The sequence below is a fragment of the Rattus rattus genome, chromosome X, assembly GCF_011064425.1.
Source record: "Rattus rattus isolate New Zealand chromosome X, Rrattus_CSIRO_v1, whole genome shotgun sequence".
Classification (NCBI taxonomy): Eukaryota; Metazoa; Chordata; class Mammalia; order Rodentia; family Muridae; genus Rattus; species Rattus rattus.
Window position 1 is genome coordinate 96,132,098 of NC_046172.1, and position 23,143 is coordinate 96,155,240.

At 39.9% G+C, this 23,143-nt stretch overlaps 1 protein-coding gene and 1 pseudogene across 1 annotated transcript; one reads left to right on the top strand and one right to left on the bottom strand.

Annotated features, from left to right (window-relative positions):
• The first annotated feature begins 2,689 nt into the window (after positions 1-2,689).
• On the top strand, positions 2,690-2,959 carry Sertm2 (serine rich and transmembrane domain containing 2). Its single transcript, XM_032889530.1, has one exon. It carries the CDS (start codon positions 2,690-2,692, stop codon positions 2,957-2,959), a length of 270 nt encoding a protein of 89 aa, XP_032745421.1.
• A 15,719-nt stretch (positions 2,960-18,678) lies between these two features.
• On the bottom strand, positions 18,679-19,592 carry LOC116888907 (annotated as a pseudogene).
• Between the last annotated feature and the right edge of the window lie 3,551 nt (positions 19,593-23,143).

The window sequence follows — 23,143 nt, forward strand, 5'->3', positions numbered from 1 at the left end:
ATACATCACTGCAGTCTCTGCTTTGGTCTTCTCCCTGTGTGTCTTATAAGGATTATCAGTCACTGGACTGTGGCCAACACAATAACCTCATCTTAATTTGATTACATCTGCAAAGGCCTTCTTATCACATAAGGTCAGAGTCCCAGGTACAGGGTTAACAAGAGCACACACAAAACCTGCCCATAATCAAATCAGACAAAATGCCAGCACTAAGAAAGGGAAATGAACACAGGATCCCACCCCCAGCCAAGAAGCTATTAACAATTGATACCTGCTGGGAAAGGGAAAAAAACATGTTTTCTCCAATGGAATGTCATTGGGTATCTGAACAACACTCTAGGGTAGGGAGGCTCCATGTCCAGGAGTAATTTGCCAGAACAAAATGAGCTCCATTCTGTGTGTGTGTGTGTGTGTGTGTGTGTGTGTGTGTGTGTGTGTGTGTGTGTGTGTGTGTGTGTTTGTATGCACGTGCACGCGCGCACTTTTTCTCCGGTTTTGATTTGTTGTTTTTATCTTATTGTGTTTTTTGTTTGTTTTGGACTTTCATCTTTTTGTATTTTTTAAGAGAAAATGAGAGGAAGAAAGAAGGGAAAATATGAAGTTGGGTGGGTAGGGAGTGAAAAGTATTTAGGAAGAATTAGAGGAGGGAAAGGAATATAATCAAATTATATTATATGACAAAAATTTAATAGAAAAACCAAGGCTTTCAAGCAATCAATGAAACAGATCAACTGTCTAGAGGAAAAGCAATTCCTTCTTCATTCTTAAAGATCAGTGTTCAGAGAGTCGCATGCTCAGAATGTGTATTTGTAGATATTGATGCCAGGCAACCACATATCAAATCACACGTAATTTTAAGTATAGCAAGTATGTATTCTAGACCATTAGATCCAAGAGAATACAAGTAGACCCCTCCTCTCTCATTTCTAATGACCAAGCTGGCTCTGTGTGGGAAGTAGGGGCCTGAGGTCGGGTGACTGAGATGCATGTGAATCACACAAAATATAGCAATGAAGACTAGGGAATGTAAAGTCAGACTGAAGTGCTCCCAGTAGTGATAGTGAGTAACATGACTGTGACTGTTGGACCTACTTCTATTAACACTCTTTAGGTCTATTAAAGAGACAGAACGAGGCCTACAGAAGTGTGACAAAATTATGGTTGTTTCCATTGTTTATTTGAGTCCCTTATATTCTGGTTTAATCTTTGAAATGGCGAGCAGAACGGTTCTATTTACACAGAGGACTGCTTTTACCAATAAGGACAAGGTTCTGTCCTTTACTGAGAATAGGCATACCCTCTAAGTCCTTTTGGTTTACAAAAATCAAATCAAATTAATGTCCTAGTACCACAAGCCCAAATGAGAAAGAGCAACAACAATATTAGGAAAGCCTGAACTTCTGAACATTCTGTGATTCATTAAAGTGAAAACTGGCACGGGGACCTGGAGACTGAAAATCAAACCTCGAAATTTAGGTCTTTGTTTCAATGGCAGGCTTTACTGTGCTTCTCAGTCCTGGTTGCAATTTACAGTTACTTGGGGAGCTTTAAAAAGTTAGCACTGCTTGAGCCCCATCCCAGACCAATAAAGTCTGAATCTCTAAAGTCATACTTGGATGATTAGTATCCAAAAATCGAAGCTGGGGATCAGGATCTGTATATTAATAAGAACTCTAGGTAAATCTCAGCATTGGTCAGCATGAAAAACACTTTATTAATGTAGCCTAGTAATTAGCTTCAGTTTAGTGTGTGCTATTCTCTCTCATCTTAATGGCCATCTCCTGCATTGGAAAAGGACATTTAGAATTATATAAAGTCATGTTTGTTTGTTTTAAAGATAGTTTTCAAACTAATTTGCAATACGTTTGTTCATATCTATCTCAAAATAGTTTGCCACTTATTCCTTAGATAATTGAACCCTTCTCTCTTTTATTTATTTTCAGGAAAATTAATCTGTTGAAGATTCCTAACAGTCGAATTCTCTGAGCCCTGGCCAGTTGTCAGCATCTCTGAGACCTCCTCCTCCTCCTAAGAATCAGAGGGTGTGACAACACCTTCCCTGCGGGATGGCCACAAAGCTGTAGAAGGCCCATTTCCTCTATTCTTATATCCTTCAAGCTGGGAGTGTGGCAGGAACGTTACAGTCTCAGACCTTAGGAAAGACTGACAAATTCAGGCATAACAGGGGAAAACACAGTTATGCTCCGCCAGAGACATCCAAAACCTTTTGCAAACAGTCTCCCAGAAGAACCCAATTAAACCTCCACCATTAGTCTGCAGATCTAGGTGAGCTTTAGATAGAAAGGGGCCTTTTATCCTTTTAGAAAATAAAGAGCAAAATGAAGATTCTTGTCTCCATACCAGTATTATAAAGTAGTTTTACCATATTTATTTTCCCCAGTGTGAGAAGGGAATATAGATTTCTTTATTTATATATTCATCTATTTACTTAGTTAAACTTACTAAGAAGTTCTGATAAAGCAATTACGGAAAGAGCTGCTTGCTAAAGGGAGGGGAAGAGCAACAATTGGCGACTTAGAAGACCACGTCCTTGTTGCTTACACACTACTGATTTTGTCCTGTAGCAGATTGTTAGAACAATACTTTCCCACACAAGCTAAGGGACTGTGGAATGCCTCGAGGGCAATAGAAATCAAATAGAAGCAAATATCAAGTCAAGTCGTGAGTGATGACGGAGGCACATTTTAAGTATCATGGAAATCTCACGGGACGGGCTCATTTTCCCACCCTGGCAACAGAGGTTGACACCACTGCAGACAAGTATTCCAACCTGTACATGTATGTAGGATTATTCCTGAGTCTCCTGGCCATTCTTCTCATCCTGCTCTTCACCATGCTTCTTCGGCTCAAACATGTCATCTCGCCCATCACTGAGAGCACCGAAAGTGTTCCTCAGTTCACAGATGTAGAGATGCAAAGCCGAATTCCCACTCCTTAAAGTCGGGATGATGGTGAGACGCGGCGAACATGAGCAGACCCTGGCATGCTGACACCTAGGGAGGCTTCCTTTCTCACATGAGACGTCCCACGTAACAACAAGCTGCTTGTGTTTGATGCTGTCATCCTGCCTCTTCACTGTGCTTATGAGACCTCGAAGAGGCTTAAGAGTCATTCTTTTAACAGAATATGGGAAATAGCAGCTGGCTGGGCTGGCAGGTTTCCATAGTAACCAAAAAGAGCCTGGGCCTTGAACAAACCTCAGACCACAGAAATTCATAAACAGCAGTCGTTAAAACACGAGATTCCCTGAAAGCTGCAAGAGTGAACAAGACTTTACCTTTGAATGTGTGAGGACCCCTCCCCCAGAAAAATGACAGGCTTTAATCTATTACCTTAGCCCTAAAGAATTGCTTCCCACATAACACAGACATCTCCTGACATGGAGCTAAATCACGTCACAGGTGACTGGTAAGGATTGTTCATCTTTCCTCAAAAGAGCATCGGATTTCTTCAAAACAAAAGAGGATATTTAAAGAACCTGTTACAATTTAAAGAGAAAATTTGCAGACAATGTCTAGTGAACAAATGTGTATATTGTATCTGTGTTGTTACTGTGACTGAGTGTGTAAAAACCCAGAGGATGGCAGATGTATTACTACACTCTAAGACAAGGAGCTGCCTCCAAATCAAGGAAAAAGTAAGTCAAACTGTTCTCATGATAAGGATTTCTACTTTACACATGCAGTTTCCTTATTGCCCTCCTACGATTAAGTTGCACATGAATATGAACTTGATTTGAAGGCGGACTTGGCAAAGAAGACCCAAGTGTATTTCAAAGCAGAAATGAAGTGGTCTTGGGATCTGTTACTGGATGACTGTGACTTTGACCGAAGCCTGCCAGCTTTCTGGGTCTCGAGTTTTCCTTGCTGAAAACTGTTCAGAGAGCTATTTCCTCATCGGTTTTTAGATATGAGCATAAGACAAACTGAGACGAAGGAAGATAAGACTAAAAGTTACCCTGCAACAGATTCTTTATAAGATCAATGTCTTCAAATATTACATCTGTCTTTCCCAGAAAATGTTCCTCCCTTCCCCATCCCTGCCAAAAAAAACTGAAGTGTTCCGCTTATTATCTATAAGAGAAATATATTTTGAAAATTTCCATTCTCTTGAGTATCTCTAGTGTGCAAGTAAAGGATAATTTAATTAAAAAAAACTTGACTTTCAAAATAAAACCAAAGGAGATGAGTGCGTTTACAAATTAGAAATTGCAAAATTGGTTATAGTTTTGCCACCAAAGACATGGTATACCTGTCTTAGATTTTACCTGCACACACGCACACATGCACACACACACACACACACACACACACACACACACACACGAATGAGCTGCCCCTTGTAATTAAAGCATGGTCATCAAATTTCATGGAATCCCCTTAGGGACCAAGCTGCTAATATAAAAATGGAATGGATGCGAAACATGGCACCTGTGCCAGGCATGTATCATTTTAGTGTGCAACCAGTTTAGGTTGGTCCCTTTACTGTGATCTAAATCTAGCATGGTGGTGAAATTCCCAAGTGCATTCTACTTTTATCCACAGTCATTTGCCAATGCTCGCCTCTCCAAGTGGCTGCACAGTGTAAAATCCCCACATGAAGAACTAAACTTAGCAGCTAGGCTGCCTGCCACACCTGTTACAACTGTGCACCGTCAGAGAGAGCAGCTGCATTCTGCACGATTCATAAGAAATTAGCAGGTAGGCTAAGACTTGGATAGGACTTTGAGATTTATATTTTCCAAAATGCAAAGTCACTCTTACAGGAATACATATTGGTTGGTGTCTATATCCGATACTCAGACTCCATGGACTTTTAAAATGTTTTACTTTTAACCTTGCATTGGCTGGCAATATAGCCGAGAACTTAAGGGCACGGGTTACCCTTCTCCCCCCGTTCCAGTTTCTCCTTTTTGTGCTCACAGTATTCAAATGCACTTTACAGTAGAGAAGTCAGTGGCTGGAAAATAGTAGATCTAGTTACACATTCAACAACAGTGCACAGCAAGCTCCACACCGTCTTGCAGAACCCGATAAAGATGTAGTCTGCATTAGCGCACCACCCCAGCCTAAACTTCCGAATATTAAAATTGCTTTGGAAGTACTACGTTAGGGGATGATGCCTAATTTATGATCACGTTGCTCACCAAACAAACAACCACCCGCTTTCATCACAACAACCCCTATGGGATCCAGATCTTAACTTAGCAGTAATCAAGCACACAGCAGAGATTACACCAAAATAGTAACGTAATCCACCCCAGTTTCAAGTGATGTGATATGAATGGAAATGCATTTAAGCAGATGTGTCATCGTGGTAACTCACAAGGTATTTGATCTTTAGGAAAATAAACGGAATGCTTTTATGACAGCAAAGAAAAGAACATCTATCTCTATTTCTATTCAAGTATGATGTATCCTCAAATGTATTAATTGGCATATTACCGCTTTAAAAGTCAGCTTATAATAATCAGTGGGCACAATTCAAATTTATTTTTCTGTACAAAACACAGACTTGACAATTCTCTGCCCCACTCTATTCTCCCTCAAATGGCATATTATCTGAGATATGAACAGTTAGGTCATTTACATGTACTCTATTTTTTAAAAAAAAAACAGTTTATTGGGCCATATGTATATTAAAAATGCTCATATATCAACAATTTCCAGAAATTTAGCCTAATACAAACACCACCTGAATTCTCCAAATAAAATACAATATTACTACAGGTTCTACTAATGATGTACATTGCATATATTTCAGAGTCATTAATCATATGAAACAAGGCATATTGCAAAGGGTTATGGATTATATATTGAGCAACAAATGCTAATGTTAAGCAAGTAAAGGTGGGTTTATCCAGTCTAACCTCTCCATTCATGCCAAATTCAAAATTCTGGACTTCAGTAACTAATTTTGAATGTGCAGATCCCACAATACTTATTAAATAGGTAGAAGGGGTCCATTTAATACATTTAAAAGTTATAGTAAGTAATACATTTTATTCAACCACATTTGTACAAGGTAACTGTGGGGTTTTTTTGTTTTTGCAAAAATGAAAGTTGTGTGGGAAAATTGGAAATTCTTTGGTTTTAACATGATTTTACTTGAATTAGATTTACACTGTATTAAAACGGAATCAGATTTATATTAATGTTCAGCATGTTGCTTTGATCCCTGGATAATAAACGCTGACGCTTTTGTTTGCTGGTAACAAATGTCTGTCCTCTGAAGATGTAAATGGCACCGCATTAGCTTCTTTATTGCAATATAAATTATAATAACTGTGACATATCTGTGGGATTTATCTTTTGGAGGCTTCATTATTATTTGGTATTTCCTAACTTCCCAGCTTTCGTTCTTTTGCCACTTGCAAACTGATGGGCAAACTTGTTTATTTAGCATGATATGAAAACTAGAATACCATTCGACTATGTAAATGTGAGTAAATGTGAAGGACAAGTGAGATCACACACACACACACACACACACACACACACATACACACACCACAATAGGATATTTTTTTAAAAAAATAGACCCATATTTTATTTTATGTGTATAAGTAGTGTGCCAGCATTTATGCATGTGCACCATGCTTATGCCTGGTCCCCTCGGAGGTCAGAAGAGGATTTCCTGTCCCTGGAACTGGATTTAGGAATGGTTGTAAGCTACGTGAGTACTAAGAATCCCCCCTGTGGAGAGGGGTGCTGGAGAGATGGCTCAGTGGTTAAGAGCACTGACTGCTCTTCCAGAGGCCCTGAGTTCAAATCCCAGCAACCACATGGTGAATCACAACCATCTGCAATGGGATTCAATGCCCTCTTCTGGTGGGTCTGAAGACAGCTGCAGTGTATTCATATAAAATAAATAAATACATCCTTAAAAAAAATCCAACCTGGGCCCTCTATAAGGAAAGGTGTTCTTAACTTCTGAGCCATCAATCCAACCTGATAAGACACATTTTAAATGGAGCTTCCATTTTGTGCTTTCATTCAACAGTACAGGAGACATGAGAAATGTGTAAGTTATTCATACTTATACAGAAACAAAAATCAAGACTGCACAGCAAGTCGTTGCGCTCCTCCTTTAGTATTCAGTACCCTCCCCATGCTTGGCTTTCTGAGTACTGAGTACATGTTTCAAAGCTATCAACATTCTGTCACACAGCAACTCTAGAGATATTAATTATCCATCCCCAACAACTGAAAACAAATTATCACAATTCTGCTGTCATTTTTAAACATAGTCTTATGTATCCCAGTGTGACTTCAAATTTGTGATGTAGCACAAGGTAACCTGGAACTTCTTATGCTCTTGCCTCTACCTATCCAATGCAAAAAGTACAGCACTATAACTGGGTTATACCTTGCTGGGGAGCGATCTCAGGACTTCCTGCAAGCGAGGCAACTGCTCTACCAACTGAGCTACATCCGTGGCCTCTGCCATCTCTTCTTATAGCTGCAGTGACTATTTACGGGGCTGGGGAAAGGCTTGCACAAAAGCAGACCCCACATTTTTAATTTATGTAGGTGAAAGGAATGGGCAGAGATGTGCTTGGATTATATAAAGGACAATACAGAGTAACCGTTTTCTGACGTTTGGTTGACTGTTCCTAACCAATGCCCGTTCTTGATATATGTGACTGCTTCCCCTTCCCTCCCTCATTCCAGAAAGGAGAACACTTCCTCTGCCATGTGAATCATGTTCTTATGTAAAATGGTAGACGCTTTCAAGTGCGCAAACATGTATGTTCCATGGTAAAAAGCTACAACATTAAAAAAGAAAGAAACACTGACTAGAGAAGCTTCCCCCACCACCCACAAAGAAGGATGGATTCGATAGAGGCTTACATGATTCTGAGAAAAAAAAAGTCTCCAAAGAAGTGATTATTATAGACATCAGAATTAACTGTAAGGCCATCATTTTACCTTCCAAAATCTGACCAGCAAACTTGAAGGAAAATCTTCCCAATTCCCACTTTGGGGGATGGTTCTGGAAGACAAAGAATGGATATGCAGAATAGGAACAAATGCAGGTGAAGAAATTTTGAAATATAACTTGAGTGATTTCTAATACTCTAATTCATTTTCATTATCAGGTATTTTATCCATTAAATCATATAGAATATGGAGGAGAAAACAGATTACGCAGTTCAGAGACTTCAGCTACACAATGAAACTTTTTCTGGACTGGCACTGCAGCGCATTTGCCTAGCACGAAGGCCCTGCTTTCAGTCATGAGCACTGCATAGGTTGAGCGCTAGCACACATGGGGTCTCAACACTCCAGAGGCGGAGAAATAAGGGTCAGATCAAGCTCATCCTAAACTGCATAGAAGGTTTGAGTCTATCCCAGGATATAAGATATTTTGTCACAAAACTATCAAGTGTTATAATGAGTAAAAAAATAGAAATAAGAAATTCAAAACATCTGTAATCTGAATAAATCATTCATTCACTTATTTATTTACTACACACTCTACCTTGGAAAAGAGACTGGTGTGTGTAAATGTTCTTACTTTATTTTATTTTATTGTCAGTTTAGAGAGCAGTACTGTGGCAATATCATTGACAATGGAATGAAGAAGAGAAACAGAAGATGTAAAGGGGCCAATAGAGACACTACCACAGTGACTGACGATAAAGATAAGATCACCATTATTTGGCAGTGAATGGTATAAGTGGAGTAAGAAAGAACAAGGTTTGAACAAGGGTTTAATGGGCTTATGCACTTAGGTGGAGAATACAGGTCAAAGGGGAGAGTAATTCAATTTGGGGCATGATTAGTTTGAAAACATTCAAAGCATTGAAATGCAGGCATTAAATAAGCAGTTGAAAAATGGGTCCAGAACTCAGAAAGCAAGTGTATAAATAAATGTAACAAGTGTCATTGGTCTTAGTCACCCAGGAAAGATTTGTAGTGTATGCCAAAGAAAGAACGACAGTAATATAGCATTGAATATGTGCCCCCACATGCTTCTTCACCTTTGATTTTGGAATCTTAAGTCACATGTTTAGTAACTTAAGGGGAAATATGAGGTTAAAAAGTTCTCAACCCGAGGAAGTTTGAAACTTGAGAGACAGAAGAGTGAGTCACAGCCAAGATGTCATAGCCAAGCTAGGAGAACAGATGCAAACTGAAGTGCAAAGGTTAGGGACGGAAGGTATAAGGAATGGCGCAGTAGGCAACGTATTCACCACACAAGCATGAGGACCAGAGCTTGGATCTCCAACGCACAGGTAAAAAGCTGGGCTGCTGGCATGGGCCTCTGATCCCAGCAGTAAGGAGTTACTAACAGGGATAAACATGCAGACCACTTCCCCTTAAATTGCTGTGGGGTGCCCAGCTCCAATGGATACATCTACAAGACAATCCACCTAAGGCTCAGGGAATATTTTGACAGAGGTGATTGAAAGACGTATGAGCCAGAGAACCAGGAAGTCTCCTGCAAGATCGTGTCTCCTAGATATGACAGGGAACGCTCAACAACATGGATGCTTAACAATGACCTGAACAAGGACAATACTAAATGACATGCCAAGGCAGATGGGGGAAATTTTCATGGAGCCTCACACCTAGATAAAGAGATGTAAGCAACTAATGACTTCTGAGAAATGGAGACTTAGTCTTCCCCAGGATGAGCCCTCTATTGGTTATCTGATATCAAAAGTATTGTCAAATGTCAACCATAAAATTATATATATATATATATATATATATATACAATACTAATAGAACTCAGCAGGATATATATAAAGAAAAAGAGATCATGAATATGAAAGGGAGCAACGGTGGCATGTGAACAGTTGAAGGGAAGAAAAGGAATGGGAAATAATATAATTATATTTTAACTTAAAATTAAATTATACTTTTGAAAATGAGAAAGAAGGGTGAATAGAGGGACTCTTTGAAAAGGGTGGAACAGAATTATGGGACCAAATGACTGCATGAAATTTACAAAGGGATGGAACAAGAAAATATCATCCTGAGTGAGGTAACGCAGACACAAAAGAACACACATGGTATGCACTCACTGATAAGTGGATATTACTCAAAAGCTCAGAATACCCACAATACAACCCACAAACGATATGGTTAAGCTTAAGAAGAAAGAAGGTCAAAGTGTGGATGCTTCAATGCTACTTAGAAGAGGGAACGAAATAATCATAGGAGATAGAGGGAGGGAGGGATCTGGTAGGGAGAGAAGAGGGGGAGGAAATAAAGGTGGGCAGGATCAGGTATTAGAAGGGACAGGAGAGAAGTCCAGAAGGTCAGGAAATCAAATTGAAATATGTAGCAGTAGGGGATGAGAAACTGGAGGTAACCACTAGAAAGACCCAGATGCTAGAGAAGCAAGAGTCTTCCCAGGACCCAATGGGAATGAGTTTAGCTGATATACCCTACAAAGGGAGAGAGAACCTGTAGAGACCACCTCCAGTAGATAGGTACAGCCCCCAGTTGAGGGATGGGGCCTCCCACCCATCTCAAAAATATTAATCCAGAATTCCTCCTGTCTAAAGGAAATGCATGGATAAAGAGTAGAGCAGAGACTGAAGGAAAGGCCATCCAGAGACTGCCCCACCTGGGGGTCCATCCCATCTGCAGACACCAAACCCTGACACTATTGCAGATGCCAAGAAGCAGTTGCTGACAGAAGCCTGGTACAGCTGTTCCCTAAGAGGTTCTACCTGTGCCTGACCAATACAGATGCAGATACTTATAGCCAACCATTGGACTGAGCCCAGGAACCCCAGTGGAAGAGCTAGGGGAAACTCTGAAGGAGCTGAAGGAGATTGCAGTCCCATAGAAAGAATAAAATCAACTAATCAGACCACCCAGATCTCCCAGAGACTAAACCACCTACCAAAGTGTATACATAGAGGGCTCCAGGGCTCCAGACACATGTGTAACTGATGGCCTTATCTGACATCAGTGGGAGGGGAGGCCCTTGGTCCTGTAGAGGTTTGATTCCCCAGTATAGGGGGATGCTAGGGCGGCAAGGTGAGAGTGAGTGAGTGAGCAGAGGAGCATCCTCACAGAAGCAAAGGGGAGAGAAGAGAGGGGAGATGGGATGGGGGGATTGTGAAGGGGTAACAGGGAAGGGGGATATCATTTGAAATGTACATGAATAAAATGATTAATAAAAAATCAAGGGACTTGTGCAATAAAAAGATATCACACTTCGGATAGTAGAGGTTGGTTTGAGAAAACAAAACACATAAGTTGGACCATAAAACAGCAAAATGTAAGAAGATACGGAGCAAGAAAACAAATATAGTAAAAGTAAGAACTCTGATCCAAAAGCAAATAAAAGAAACATAAAACCTGACTTTACACCCGACCTTGGATTCTAAACCTCATTAGAGGCCTGGACAAAGGCTAATGTCATACCATCTCAGGCCACCAAAACATCCACATTGAAGCTGTAGAGACACAGACTGTGTAGTGTGAAAGACAGAACTCCAATCAAAGCATCAAATTTGAAGAGAAATGATTTCGGTTCATTGTGTTTCCAGTGACATGAATTGTCAGCCATACAAGGCAGGATTGCAAAGTAGAATTTTCACCAGAGATTTGTTACCATTTTTATCAGAGATAGAGATGATAAGACTGTAACTACTGGGACTAGAGATTATGCTATAATCTCAGGTTGTCTGTAAGCGTATTGTACTCAGTGATCAAGAGAGTACAGTACCCTTACAGGAAATGTGAGTTCAGTTTTCAGACCCCACCTTAGACGGCTCACGAGCTCCTGCAATACCAGCTCTAGGAATCCTACAACCTCTTGTTGCTTCAAGCAACAAACCCACACAAGTAGAACTTCAAAAAGAACACTCTTTGGTATAATAACTCATATATTTTGTCCCACACTCTATGCCTAATATCTTACCTGGATTTATTTTTGGATTTAACAAAAGACTGCATCCTAGTCGTTACTATCACCCCATTTTATCTTTGAGATATTGGGGTTTCTAAATCTTAAACAACAAGCCCCAGATCACAAAGCAAATAAGTGACACTGAGCAAACAATGGCTGCCGTTATGGTGCACTGCCTCGTATATGAAGCAGGAGTTACTCATATTTTGGCTAAGAGGCTAAATCAAGGGCTGGTTCACTGATGGTTCAGTGGTTAAGAGCACTGGCTGATCACCCAGAGGTCCTGAGTTCAATTCCCAGTAAACACATGGTGGCTCACAACCATCTGTAATGAGATCTGATGCCCTCTCTTTCTGATATTCTCTTCTATCATACATTCAAATAGGTGCTCATACAAATAAATAAATAAATACATAAATACATAAATAAATGTAAATCAAATGATTCATAGAACTTCTCAGATTCTGTCTCTATTTATGAACATATGTATCTCTATAATTATAGTATATACCTATATCTTGACACTTAAAACACATACATCACACATACAATATATATACAAATATATGTGCTTATATTATATATGAACAATTATCTGTATTTATGTCTATATGTATACATTAAATATATAAATATGTGGAGAGAGAATATGCTATACAAAGAAACTCTCACCCCAGGAAAAAGCAAGTAAAATGTAGCCCCTTTGGGATAGAGGTATAGCTCACATAGATGGATTTCAGTATTATATTTCCATATATACTTTATTTTTGTTAATCTTCCCTCGCTGCTCTCCACAATTCCCTTCTGTATCCTGTTGGTCCCTTTCCCATGACTAGCCTCCCTTCTGCTCTCATAACACATATATTTAACTTCTTTATTTTCTCTTTCTCTCTCCCAATCCTCTCTTAAGTCCTCTGATTCCCTTCTCACAAACCCCTTTCAAGTTTTATGCTCTATACCGATATACATATGTGATATATATATATGTAAAAATTAAATTATTGGGCCTGCCTGCATATGAAGGAGAACGTGGTATTTGTCTTTCTGAGTCTTGGAGAAGTAGCTTAATATAATAATTTCTAGTCATGGCACTTTAATTGCAAAATGACATTTTTATAAAGGTAGAAGAAATCTTTGTACATGAAACAAAACACTTTATAAAGTGTCTTAAGCTTATCAAAATACAAAGAACTATTATGAAAACAAAGGAATTTTCTGGAAGTCCATTAATACACCTTGGCATGTTAGAATATTTTCTCCTATTTGCTTCAGTTTGTTTAAGGAAATAAACATTACAGTCCTGTGCACCTCCCTGTGAGCCTAGTCCTCTGCTCTAGAGTTAAGTACTGAGAACTAAGACAGCTGCCTCCATTCTCAGGTTAGATACTGATGCTGAGGTTTCTTCCCCTTGGGCCCCAATAGACCTTCCATACGCATTAAAAGAAGACTCTAGTCCAGAAAAATAGTTTGATTTTTTTCATTATATGATTTCCCCCAAAGACTCATCATTTCCTTGAAAGTGTCAATGAGTCATTCAGATATATGCCCCAAAATGCTCTGACTTTGCTCTCATATGTGAAGCCTAGACTTATGTGTATATGTAAATGTGTATATAAATATGTATGTAATTTATAAACTATTTATTTATATACACATGTATATATGTATTGATGTAATGGATGTGTGTTTACAGGTCTTTTTAAAAAGGTGGGGTCATGAGTGTGAAGAAGGAGAGCTTAAGAGGGATAGTAGCATAGGGAGTTTAATAGATGTAATAAGAAAAGGAAATCAGGGTTGGGGATTTAGCTCAGTGATAGAGCGCTTGCCTAGCAGGCGCAAGGCCCTGGGTTTGGTCCTCAGCTCCAGGAAAAAATAAAAGAAAGAAAGAAAAGGAAACCAAGCTGTACTTTTCCGTTGGTATGATAAAACACTATGCCCAAAAGTGTTTGATTTGGGTTGGGTTGTTTTTTTTTTAACTTTGGGGGTTTGTTTGTTTGTTTGGGTGATTTTTGTTTTTGTTTTGTTTATTTTCAGTTTACAATTGTAGTCCACCCTGAAGGGAAGCCAGGGTAGGAGTTCGAAGAAACAACCAGGTAGCAAAAGCTGAAATAGAGGATATGGAGAAATGCTGCTTTCTGGCTTTCTCAGTCTGTCTTCTTCTATGACCCAATACCGTTTTCCCAAGAATGGCATGCACTATCCATAGGGGTGTGAGCCTTCCATACCAATCCTTAATCAAGAAAATGCTTCGCAGATTGTCCACTGGTCAAAGTGATGGAAGCACTTTTTTTTTCAATTGAGGTTCCTCTTCCCAGATGACCCTAGCTTGTGTCAAGTTGACAAAAACTAAGCAGCACATAAGGACTGACTGGAGTAAGGCTGAAAGAGGGTAGAAGATAAAGAGGAAGGGAACCAATAAGATAATGACTGTCTTACTTAGGGTTTCTATTGCTGTGACGAACACAGTGAACAAAAAGCAAATTGGAGAGGAAAGGGTTTATTTGGTTTACACTTGCATATCACTGTTCATTATTGAAGGAAATCAGGACAGGAATTCGATCAGGGCAGAAACCTGTTGGCAAGAGCTGATGCAGAGGCCATGGAGGAGTGTTGCTTACTTGCTTGCTCCTCATGGCTTGCTCGTTCTGCTTTCTTATAGAACTCAGGACCACCAGCCCACGGATAATACTACCAACAATAGACTGTGTCCTCCTCCACAATCACTAACTAAAAGAATACCTTGAAGCTAGATTTCATGAAGGCATTTCCTCAGTTGAGGCTCCTTCCTCTCTAATGACTCTAGCTTGTGTCAAGTTGACACACAACACCCACTAGTACAATGGCAAATATAAAGATTCATGACAAAGAAAAACTAAAATCTCTCTTGTTCCTGCTAATTGGAAGCTGTTGTTGTACCATAATTTATACAAAACCCTAATTAAGGTTGCACATTGAAAAATCTGTGTAGTTATGGTTGTTGTTTCGTTGCTTGTTTGCTGCCATTCTGGGGGTCAAGTCTTTCATGACAGTAAGTGTATACTCTTAACACTGCACTTGATCCCCACTTAAAGGTGCCCTTTTGACCTGAGTTTCAATTCCCAATAAATTCTGGCCCTGTCTTTCTCTCTCTAAAATTCTACCAACACTTTAGGGAATTAATGTTCTCTGTTACCAGAGAGAGAAAAACAAAACAAACAATGTCAACAGGTTTTGTTGATGATATCACTGTTCTCAGGTTGGTGTTTCTCATAACAAACTGCAATGTGATTAGTTTCTTTATACATTATGCATTAAATACATGCAATGCATATTTTAAATAATATAAATGTATCATAATATACAAATCTCCAGCAACTTGTTATGATAATGACTGCTTATTAAATTTGAGATTGTCACCATTAATCTCTCACTGTTGTACATCACTGAATAAATATACCACAATTGTTTTATCCATTTTCTTGGACGAATAGTTATCACATTAATAGAGCTGCATGAGGTTTCTATTAGTTGGACTTTGTCAGCTATTCAGTTTTTCACTTGTTTATGTAAACAGGTTCTGTCACTTGGGCATTCATATTAAAAGTGGATTGTCAGTTGGACTTTGCGGAGATTTGAATGAAAATGGCCCCCCACAGGCTCATCAGAAGTGACACCATTAGGAGGTGTGGCCTTGTTGGAGTAGGTGTGGCCTTGTTGGAAAAAGTGTGTCACTGAGAGTGGGCTTTGTGGTTTCGAATTCTCAAACCAGTGACTCACTCTCTTTCCCTGCTGTTTGTATCCAGATGTAATGCTTTCTGTTCCTTCTCCAGCACCATGTCTGTCCGCATGCTGCCTTGCTTCCTGCCATGACAATAATGGACTAAACCTCTAAAACCATAAGCCAGCCTCAATTAAATGCAACAAGAAGCTGTTGGATGCCCTGGAGCTGGAGTGACAGGAGGTTGTGAGCCATTACTCTAGCCCCAGTAGTTAGTCACGTTGTCACTATCTCCAATAAAAATGGTAACAAATCTCTGTTTAGTATTTTACTTCGCAATCCTGCCCTGCATGACTGAAAATCCATGTTACTGGAAACAAGATGAACCCAAATCATTTCCTTTTAAATTCAGTATTTTGTTTGTTCTATCTTTGGAAACTGTGTGGTCCATGATTTTGATTTGTTTCTCTGGTTTTTCTTTGTGCTTTTTTTCTCCCTTCGTGCACTATTTGCAGTTGCTTGGAATTTTCATCTGATTTCTACTGTATTCATTGATAATTTAGATATTCGATTACTATTATCTGTGTGAATATTTTTCCCTTTTCTTTTTATTAACTTGAGTATTTCTTATTTACATTTCAAATGTTATTCCCTTTCCCGGTTTCCAGTCCAACATCCCCCTAATCCCTCCCCTCCCCTTCTATATGGGTGTTCCCCTCCCCATCCTCTCCCCATTACCGCCCTCCCCCCAACAATCACATTCACTGGAGGTTCAGTCTTGGCAGGACCAAGGACTTCCCCTTCCACTGGTGCTCTTACTAGGATATTCATTGCTACCTATGCAGTTGGAGTCCAGGGTCAGTCCATGTATAGTCTTTGGGTAGTGGCTTAGTCCCTGGAAGCTCTGGTTGCTTGGCATTGTTGTTGATATGGGATCTTGAGCCCATTTTTAAATGTTCAGGTATGTATGATTCTCAGTGTAAAGGACAAAGGACTTTCAGGTGTCTCGTCTCCTCTTTGATTGTTTTTTTGAGGCATGGTTACATGAAGCTGAGGTTGACCTTGGATTTATCCTATTTCTCATGTCTCAAGATTACAGGTATGTGCAATCATGCCTCATTTATGTGCTACTAGGGATAAAACAGAGGGCTTCATGTATGGTAGCGAATCACTCTACCAACTGAGTCATAATCCCCAGCCTTAAGGTGTACATAAGGCTGGCCTTGAACATGTGATTCTCCTACCTTGTTCTCTTCAGCACTTGACAACCAATGTGTACCATAACAGCCATCTGGTCTTGTCTTTGGTTTTTTACTTATTTGTTTGTTTTGTTCTTCTGTTTAGTTTTGGGGTTTGAGTTTATAATATAAATGTATTTTCCCCTTCCCTTGCCTCCCTCCTATAAACCCCTCTTTGCTTTGCTTTCAAATTCATGGCCTCTTTTATGTCGTGTGTGTGTGTGTGTGTGTGTGTGTGTGTGTGTGTGTGTGTGTGTGTAATTCCTAAATATAATCTGCTCAGTCTGTATAATGTTACTCATATGTATGTTTTCAAGGTTGACTATTCGGTATTGAATAACCAATTGGTGTGCTCTTCCCTTGAGAAGAGTATATTTCCAGCTTTTACATGGAAAAAAAAATCATTGAATTGATTTTTTTCTCCCATTTTCCATATTACTCTTGTTGAGCATTTTTTCATTTTTAATTTCTTTGTTTTAAAATTCATATTATTATCATCTATCACACATGTGCAAAGGTTAGAGGATTATTTTGGAGAGTTAGTTCTCTACTTCTATTGTTGGCTTTGAGGATTGAACTGAGGCTTTTAGGCTTGCAAGACAAAAGATACCTACTAAGCCATTCTACAAATCCTATTTTTATTTTTTACTTAATTTCTATTTTTTCTGAAATGATGCAGGAATGCATGCTGAAAATATTCTCATGCTGACTCCAAAAGAACCCTTAGAGAAAGGGAATCTGTTTTATGATTACATTTATACAGAGAAATATATATATATTTGAAAACACTCATTTCTAACTACATGTGCTTATGGAGGACTTGTTAAATTTGACTAGTTCAGTTGAAATGCATATGGGCTTTGAAAGATATAATGTGAACAAAGAATCTAAACTAGCTCATTCATAATTTGCATAACTATTACATGTTAAAACTATACTATTTTTATATATTAGTTAATATAAAATATATTAAGTGAATTAATATAAACTCTTTTTATAAAATAGATAATAAATATATACGTGTCATATGTGGCTTTGTTGAAGGGAGTCACAAAGATTTTTATGTGTTTTTTAAACATGTCTGTCATAAAATGATTTAAACAGCCAAGTATGGTAGCACATACCTCTTTTTCTTTTTTTCCGAGAATTAAATCATTTATTGAATACACATGACAATGGATGATACAATCTTCATTCCCATATGTTATTTTATCTGATACTGTAATTCAATTTTGATATTGTATAGTGTGTGCCAACAACCATTTTATAACCCAATTGTGATCTTGCTTGGATGACCCTTTCAATGGTGACACTCATTAAGTTACAACAGTAACTGTCAGTTTAGCAACACCAAAGCTTTTTAAGACAATGACTTCTCTACCCAAGCAACCATAAATAAATTCCAAATGGAATTTGGCACCACCCTGAAGGAATTCTAATTCCACACTGTTGGGGAAATTTACCAAGATGACTTCAGAGTAGACTAACTTTACACAGCACATTTTTTTTTAAAAAGACACATTTGTTCAGTGTCATGATCAGACTTTTACATTTAGTAATCAACAGCATGGGTGAAAAAGGTCTACATTAAAACCCTTCGTTGGAATGCTTCACACTTTCCACAGAACAGAAACTAAAATAACCTGTTATACAATTAGTCACAGATACAGTCCTGGAGTTTTTGCCCACACGCATGAGTACTGTCTAAAACATGTCTTCTTTGTAGCAGCTAGGCCCTGCCACCACTGTGCTTGGCTGAGTTCACAAATCTGTTGTGACCTGTAGCTTCCCTGTCACTTCTCTGGCTCTCCTCTCCTGCTAAGCTTTGCTTCCTGACTGTAATTAGAATTTCCTGCCACTGCCATAGCTACTGCTGCTGCTGGAACCTCCATAGCCACCTTGGTTTCGTGGTTTAGCAAAGTACTGGCCCTTGCCTCCATAAGGGCCAGAGCTCCTGCCTCCAAAGTTTCCTCCTTTCATCGGTCCAAAATTTGATGACTGGTTGTTGTAATTGCCAAAATCATTGTCGCTTCCACCACCTCCAAAATTGCTTCCATCATTGCCAAATGCATTATAGCCCTCCCTACTGCCACCATATCCACCACCACCATGACTGACACCAAAGCCACCATAGCCACTGAAGTTCCCTCCTCATCCAAAATTGTCATTGCCACCAAAACCACCTCCACGACCACCACCAAAGTTTCCGGAACCACTTCGACCTCTCTGGCTGGACGAAGCACTAGCCGACAGAGCCTTTCTTACTTCACAGTTGTGGCTATTCACAGTGTGGTATTTCTGAATAACGATCTTATCCACAGAGTCATGGTCGTCAAAGGTGACAAAAGCAAAGCCCCTCTTTTTTCCACTGCCTCTGTCAGTCATATTTTCAATCACTTCAATTTTCCTATACTGCTCAAAATAAACTCGTAGGGGATGATCTTCAGTGTCTTCTTTAATATCACCAGCAAAGATCTTCTTCACAGCTAAGTGGTAACCCAGTCTGTGAGAATCTTCTCTTGACACAGCTCTCTTAGGTTTCACAACTCTTCCATCCACCTTGTGTGGTCTTGCATTCATGGCAGCGTCCACTTCCTCCACAGTGGCGTGTGTGACAAACCCTAAGCCTCTGGATCTTTTGGTGTTTGGATCTCTCATTACCACACAGTCGGTGAGTGTTCCCATTGCTCAAAATGGCTCCTCAGACTCTCGTCAGTTGTTTCGAAGCTCAGCCCTCCAATGAAGAGCTTCCGCAGCTGTTCCGGCTCCTTGGGAGACTTAATTTAGACATGACAGCAGAAGGATGAGAGCCTTCGGCGATGCTTCCTCAGCAGCGTCAAAGAGCAGAAAGGCATACCTCTTTTTCTAGCACTCCGGAAATGGAGCTAGAATCATGAGTTTAAGATCACCCTTGACTATATTGGGAATTTGAAGAAACTTTGGTGAATCTCAAAATGATTATTCTAAGGATAACAAACCAAATCAAATAAAACATATCACCAAGATTCCACTTATACAGGAAATAAATCTATAGGGAAAGGAAGCAGATCATTGTTTACTTGCTGGGAGGTTGTGATATTAATCTTAATTACCAACTTCAGTGGGTTTAAAATTACCTAGGAAACACATCTCTGGGTATGTCTGTGAAGGTATTTCCAGAAACATTTAACTGAGGAGGAAATTCCATCACTGGATGGGAACAGCTTCATCCCATGGGCTGGGATCTCACAGTGAATAAGGAGAAAATGAAAAAATAAATCAAGTTCTAGCATCCATCTCTTTCTTCCCTAACTGAGGGCACAATATGACTCTGCTTCGTGTTTTCTGCTGCCACTATGGACTTCCCACCTTCAAACCGTGAGCTAACATCAATCTTTCTTGTCTTAAGTGGCTTTAGACAGACAGATACTTTGTCACAGCAACAATAAAAATATCAAACCCATGGAGACAATTACTTCTTTGGGTGGTAGATATAGTTACTATCCTGATTATAAGGTCAATGTTTATTACAGTTAAAACAAACATGAAGGTTAAAAAGAATTAGCATTAAAAGTATAAAGTTGGAAACACTAAAGAAGGTAAGAGGATTTTTTTTTCACCTGAGCAGGAGATAGCTGACCGAAAGAAAAAGAACAGGGCTCTAGGAAGAGGAACAAACTTGTTAACTTCATGCTCCAGGCTGCTCTCCCAAAATCCCACTGAGGAATCCATTTAAGCTTTCGTTGACCTTGCTCTCAGTAAACATCTCAGTCTTATGAGAGTAATTGTATTTTTTTCTTTTCTTTGAGTTGGGGTGGGGTTTTCAAGACAGGGTTTCTCTGTATAGCCCTGGCTGTCCTGGAACTCACTCTGTAGACCAGGCTAACCTCAAATTCATCCAGATCTGCCTGCCTCTGTCTCCCAGGTGCTGGGATTAAAGGCATGTACCATCACCGCCCGGCTGAGAATTGTCAACACTTTCATATATACTCCTGCATATAATTGTAACAGACTAAGTAGTGTGTAAGGATAACTTCTAAAAAAGCCTCTGCCTCTTTCAGGTTGGAGAACACCACAGAGCACCCCAGTCATAGACAGGTAGACAAGTAGTGGTTGACAAAGATATTTAAGTCTAGATGCAAGAGACAGCCATGCCACTGCCACTGGTTTAGCCTACCTCCGCTCTAAATGTTGTAATTTGAGTTTTCTTCTGTACCTGTAAAAATTAACCTTGACTGCTTGATTGCTTGCTTGCTCTAACCTGTGCTCTGGTGTAACTCCTCCGTCCAGACTACAGTAACTGAGACTGTTGTCAATGGCATCAGGAGGATTAGAGCAGGTGACATCTCACCTCATTGACAAGAGTTTTAGGAAAATGCACATACAAGCACAACTTGCCGAAGTGTAGTTGAAATACACGGCAATCCTAAATTAGAACATTTTTCTCAGGTATCCGGTGATACTTAATAATATCCAATTTTAGGAAGGAGGGAAGACTCCATCGATATGAATGTAGAGTGTTAGATGTCATTGTAGGAAGTTCAGACATCAGTCCAAAATCTTCAGTCCAATACATACAGCTTCCCCAACACCGTCATCTAGTCTTAATTTGCAAGCCTGACTCCTTTCTCTTCCACAGTACCCTTCCTACTGCTTGAAAAGTCCCTTCCAATTCTGTATTATATCCGATATCTCCATTTCCCTTCAAGGAAAAAAAAAAGGAAAAGAAAAGCAGCAGTCAAGGCCAGCCTTTGCTACATTGGGAATTTGAGGTCAGCCTAGGCTACATGAGACCCTGTCTCAAAAAAACAAAAGTAAAAGCAGATTGTTTCATCTCATTATCCAGGCCCACTACTTTTCCTTATCCTTCCTCTTAGAAGCTAATTTCTGCTTTTCCCTCAGGATCCTTGCATTACTCCCTGCATTACAATCCTTTCCTGGGCATGTACGTGAGATGCTTGGGCAAAGAGATTCATTTCTGATCCACATTCACTAACATGAAACCTGGCACATTAATAAATAGTAATGTTTGATGTCTAACTGCATGACAAAATATCAAACTCTGGGGCTAATAGTGGTGATTTAGAGGTTAGGGCCTCTGTGTGTTCTTCTAGACGTCCAATTCCCAGCACAAACTTGGCAGCTTAGAAACATCCAGAACGCCAGTTCCAAGGAATCCAGCACCAGCACCAGCACCAGCACCAGCACCAGCACCAGCACCAGCACCAGCACCAGCACCAGCACCAGCACCAGCACCCTCTTCTGGCCTCTGAACGCATTGCAGGCATGTGACACACCGACTTATACACAGGCAAAACATTCATAACACCATACATAGCCATTCATACACACAAAAATTAACATAGCTTTTTCCCTTTTTATTAGATATCTTTTATTTACATTTTAAATGTTATTCCCTTTCCCGGTTTCCAGTCCAAAGCCTTCTATCTCATCCTCCGTCCACCTGCTTCTATGAGGGTGCTCCCCCATCCACCCACTCCCTCCCTGCCTCCTTGCCCTGGCATTCCCCTACACTGGGGCATCGAGCCCTCCTAGGACCCACTGATGCCCAACAAGGCCATCCTCTGACACATATGAGGCTGGAGCCATAGGTCCATTCCTGTGAACGCTTGGTGTGGTGGTTTAGTACCTGGGAGCTCTGGGGGGTCTGATTGGTTGATATTGTTGTTCTTCCCATAGGGTTGAAAACTCGTTCAGCTCCTTCGGTCTTTTCTCTAACTCCTCCATTTGGGTCCCCATGCTCAATCCAATAGTTGGCTGCATGCATCCACCTCTGTATTTGTCCGGCTCTGGTAGAGTCTCTCAGGAGACAGCTATATCAGGGTCCTGTCAGCATGCACTTCTTGGCATCCACAATCCGTAACAATCACAAAACAAAACACATGGTTTGCACTCACTGATAAGTGGCTATTAGCCCAAAAGCTCGGAATACCCAAGATACAATTTACAGACCACATGAAGCTCAAGAAGAAAGAAGACCAAAAGGCGGATGTTTCAGACCTTCTTAGAAGGGAGAACAAAATCCCGGAGGAAATACAGAGACAAAGTGTGGAGCAGAGACTGAAGGAAAGGCCATCCAGAGACTGCCCCACCTGGGGATCCATCCCATATACAGTCACCAAACCCAGACACCAATACAGCTTTTAAAATGGGGTTTAAATATCCAATTCTTCCTCCTCTATTCTATTTCCACTAACACTATGGCTCAATTTGCTCAGGGGCACACCTGAAATCTATGCTTTGGCCCAACTACTCTAGTCTACCGTGATGCCATTCATTTTGGTTATCTCTACTTACTGCAAGACAG

Coding starts and splice junctions, on each gene's coding strand:
- Sertm2 (XM_032889530.1), top strand. CDS start 2,690: ATGACGGAGGCACATTTTAAGTATCATGGAAATCTCACGGGACGGGCT.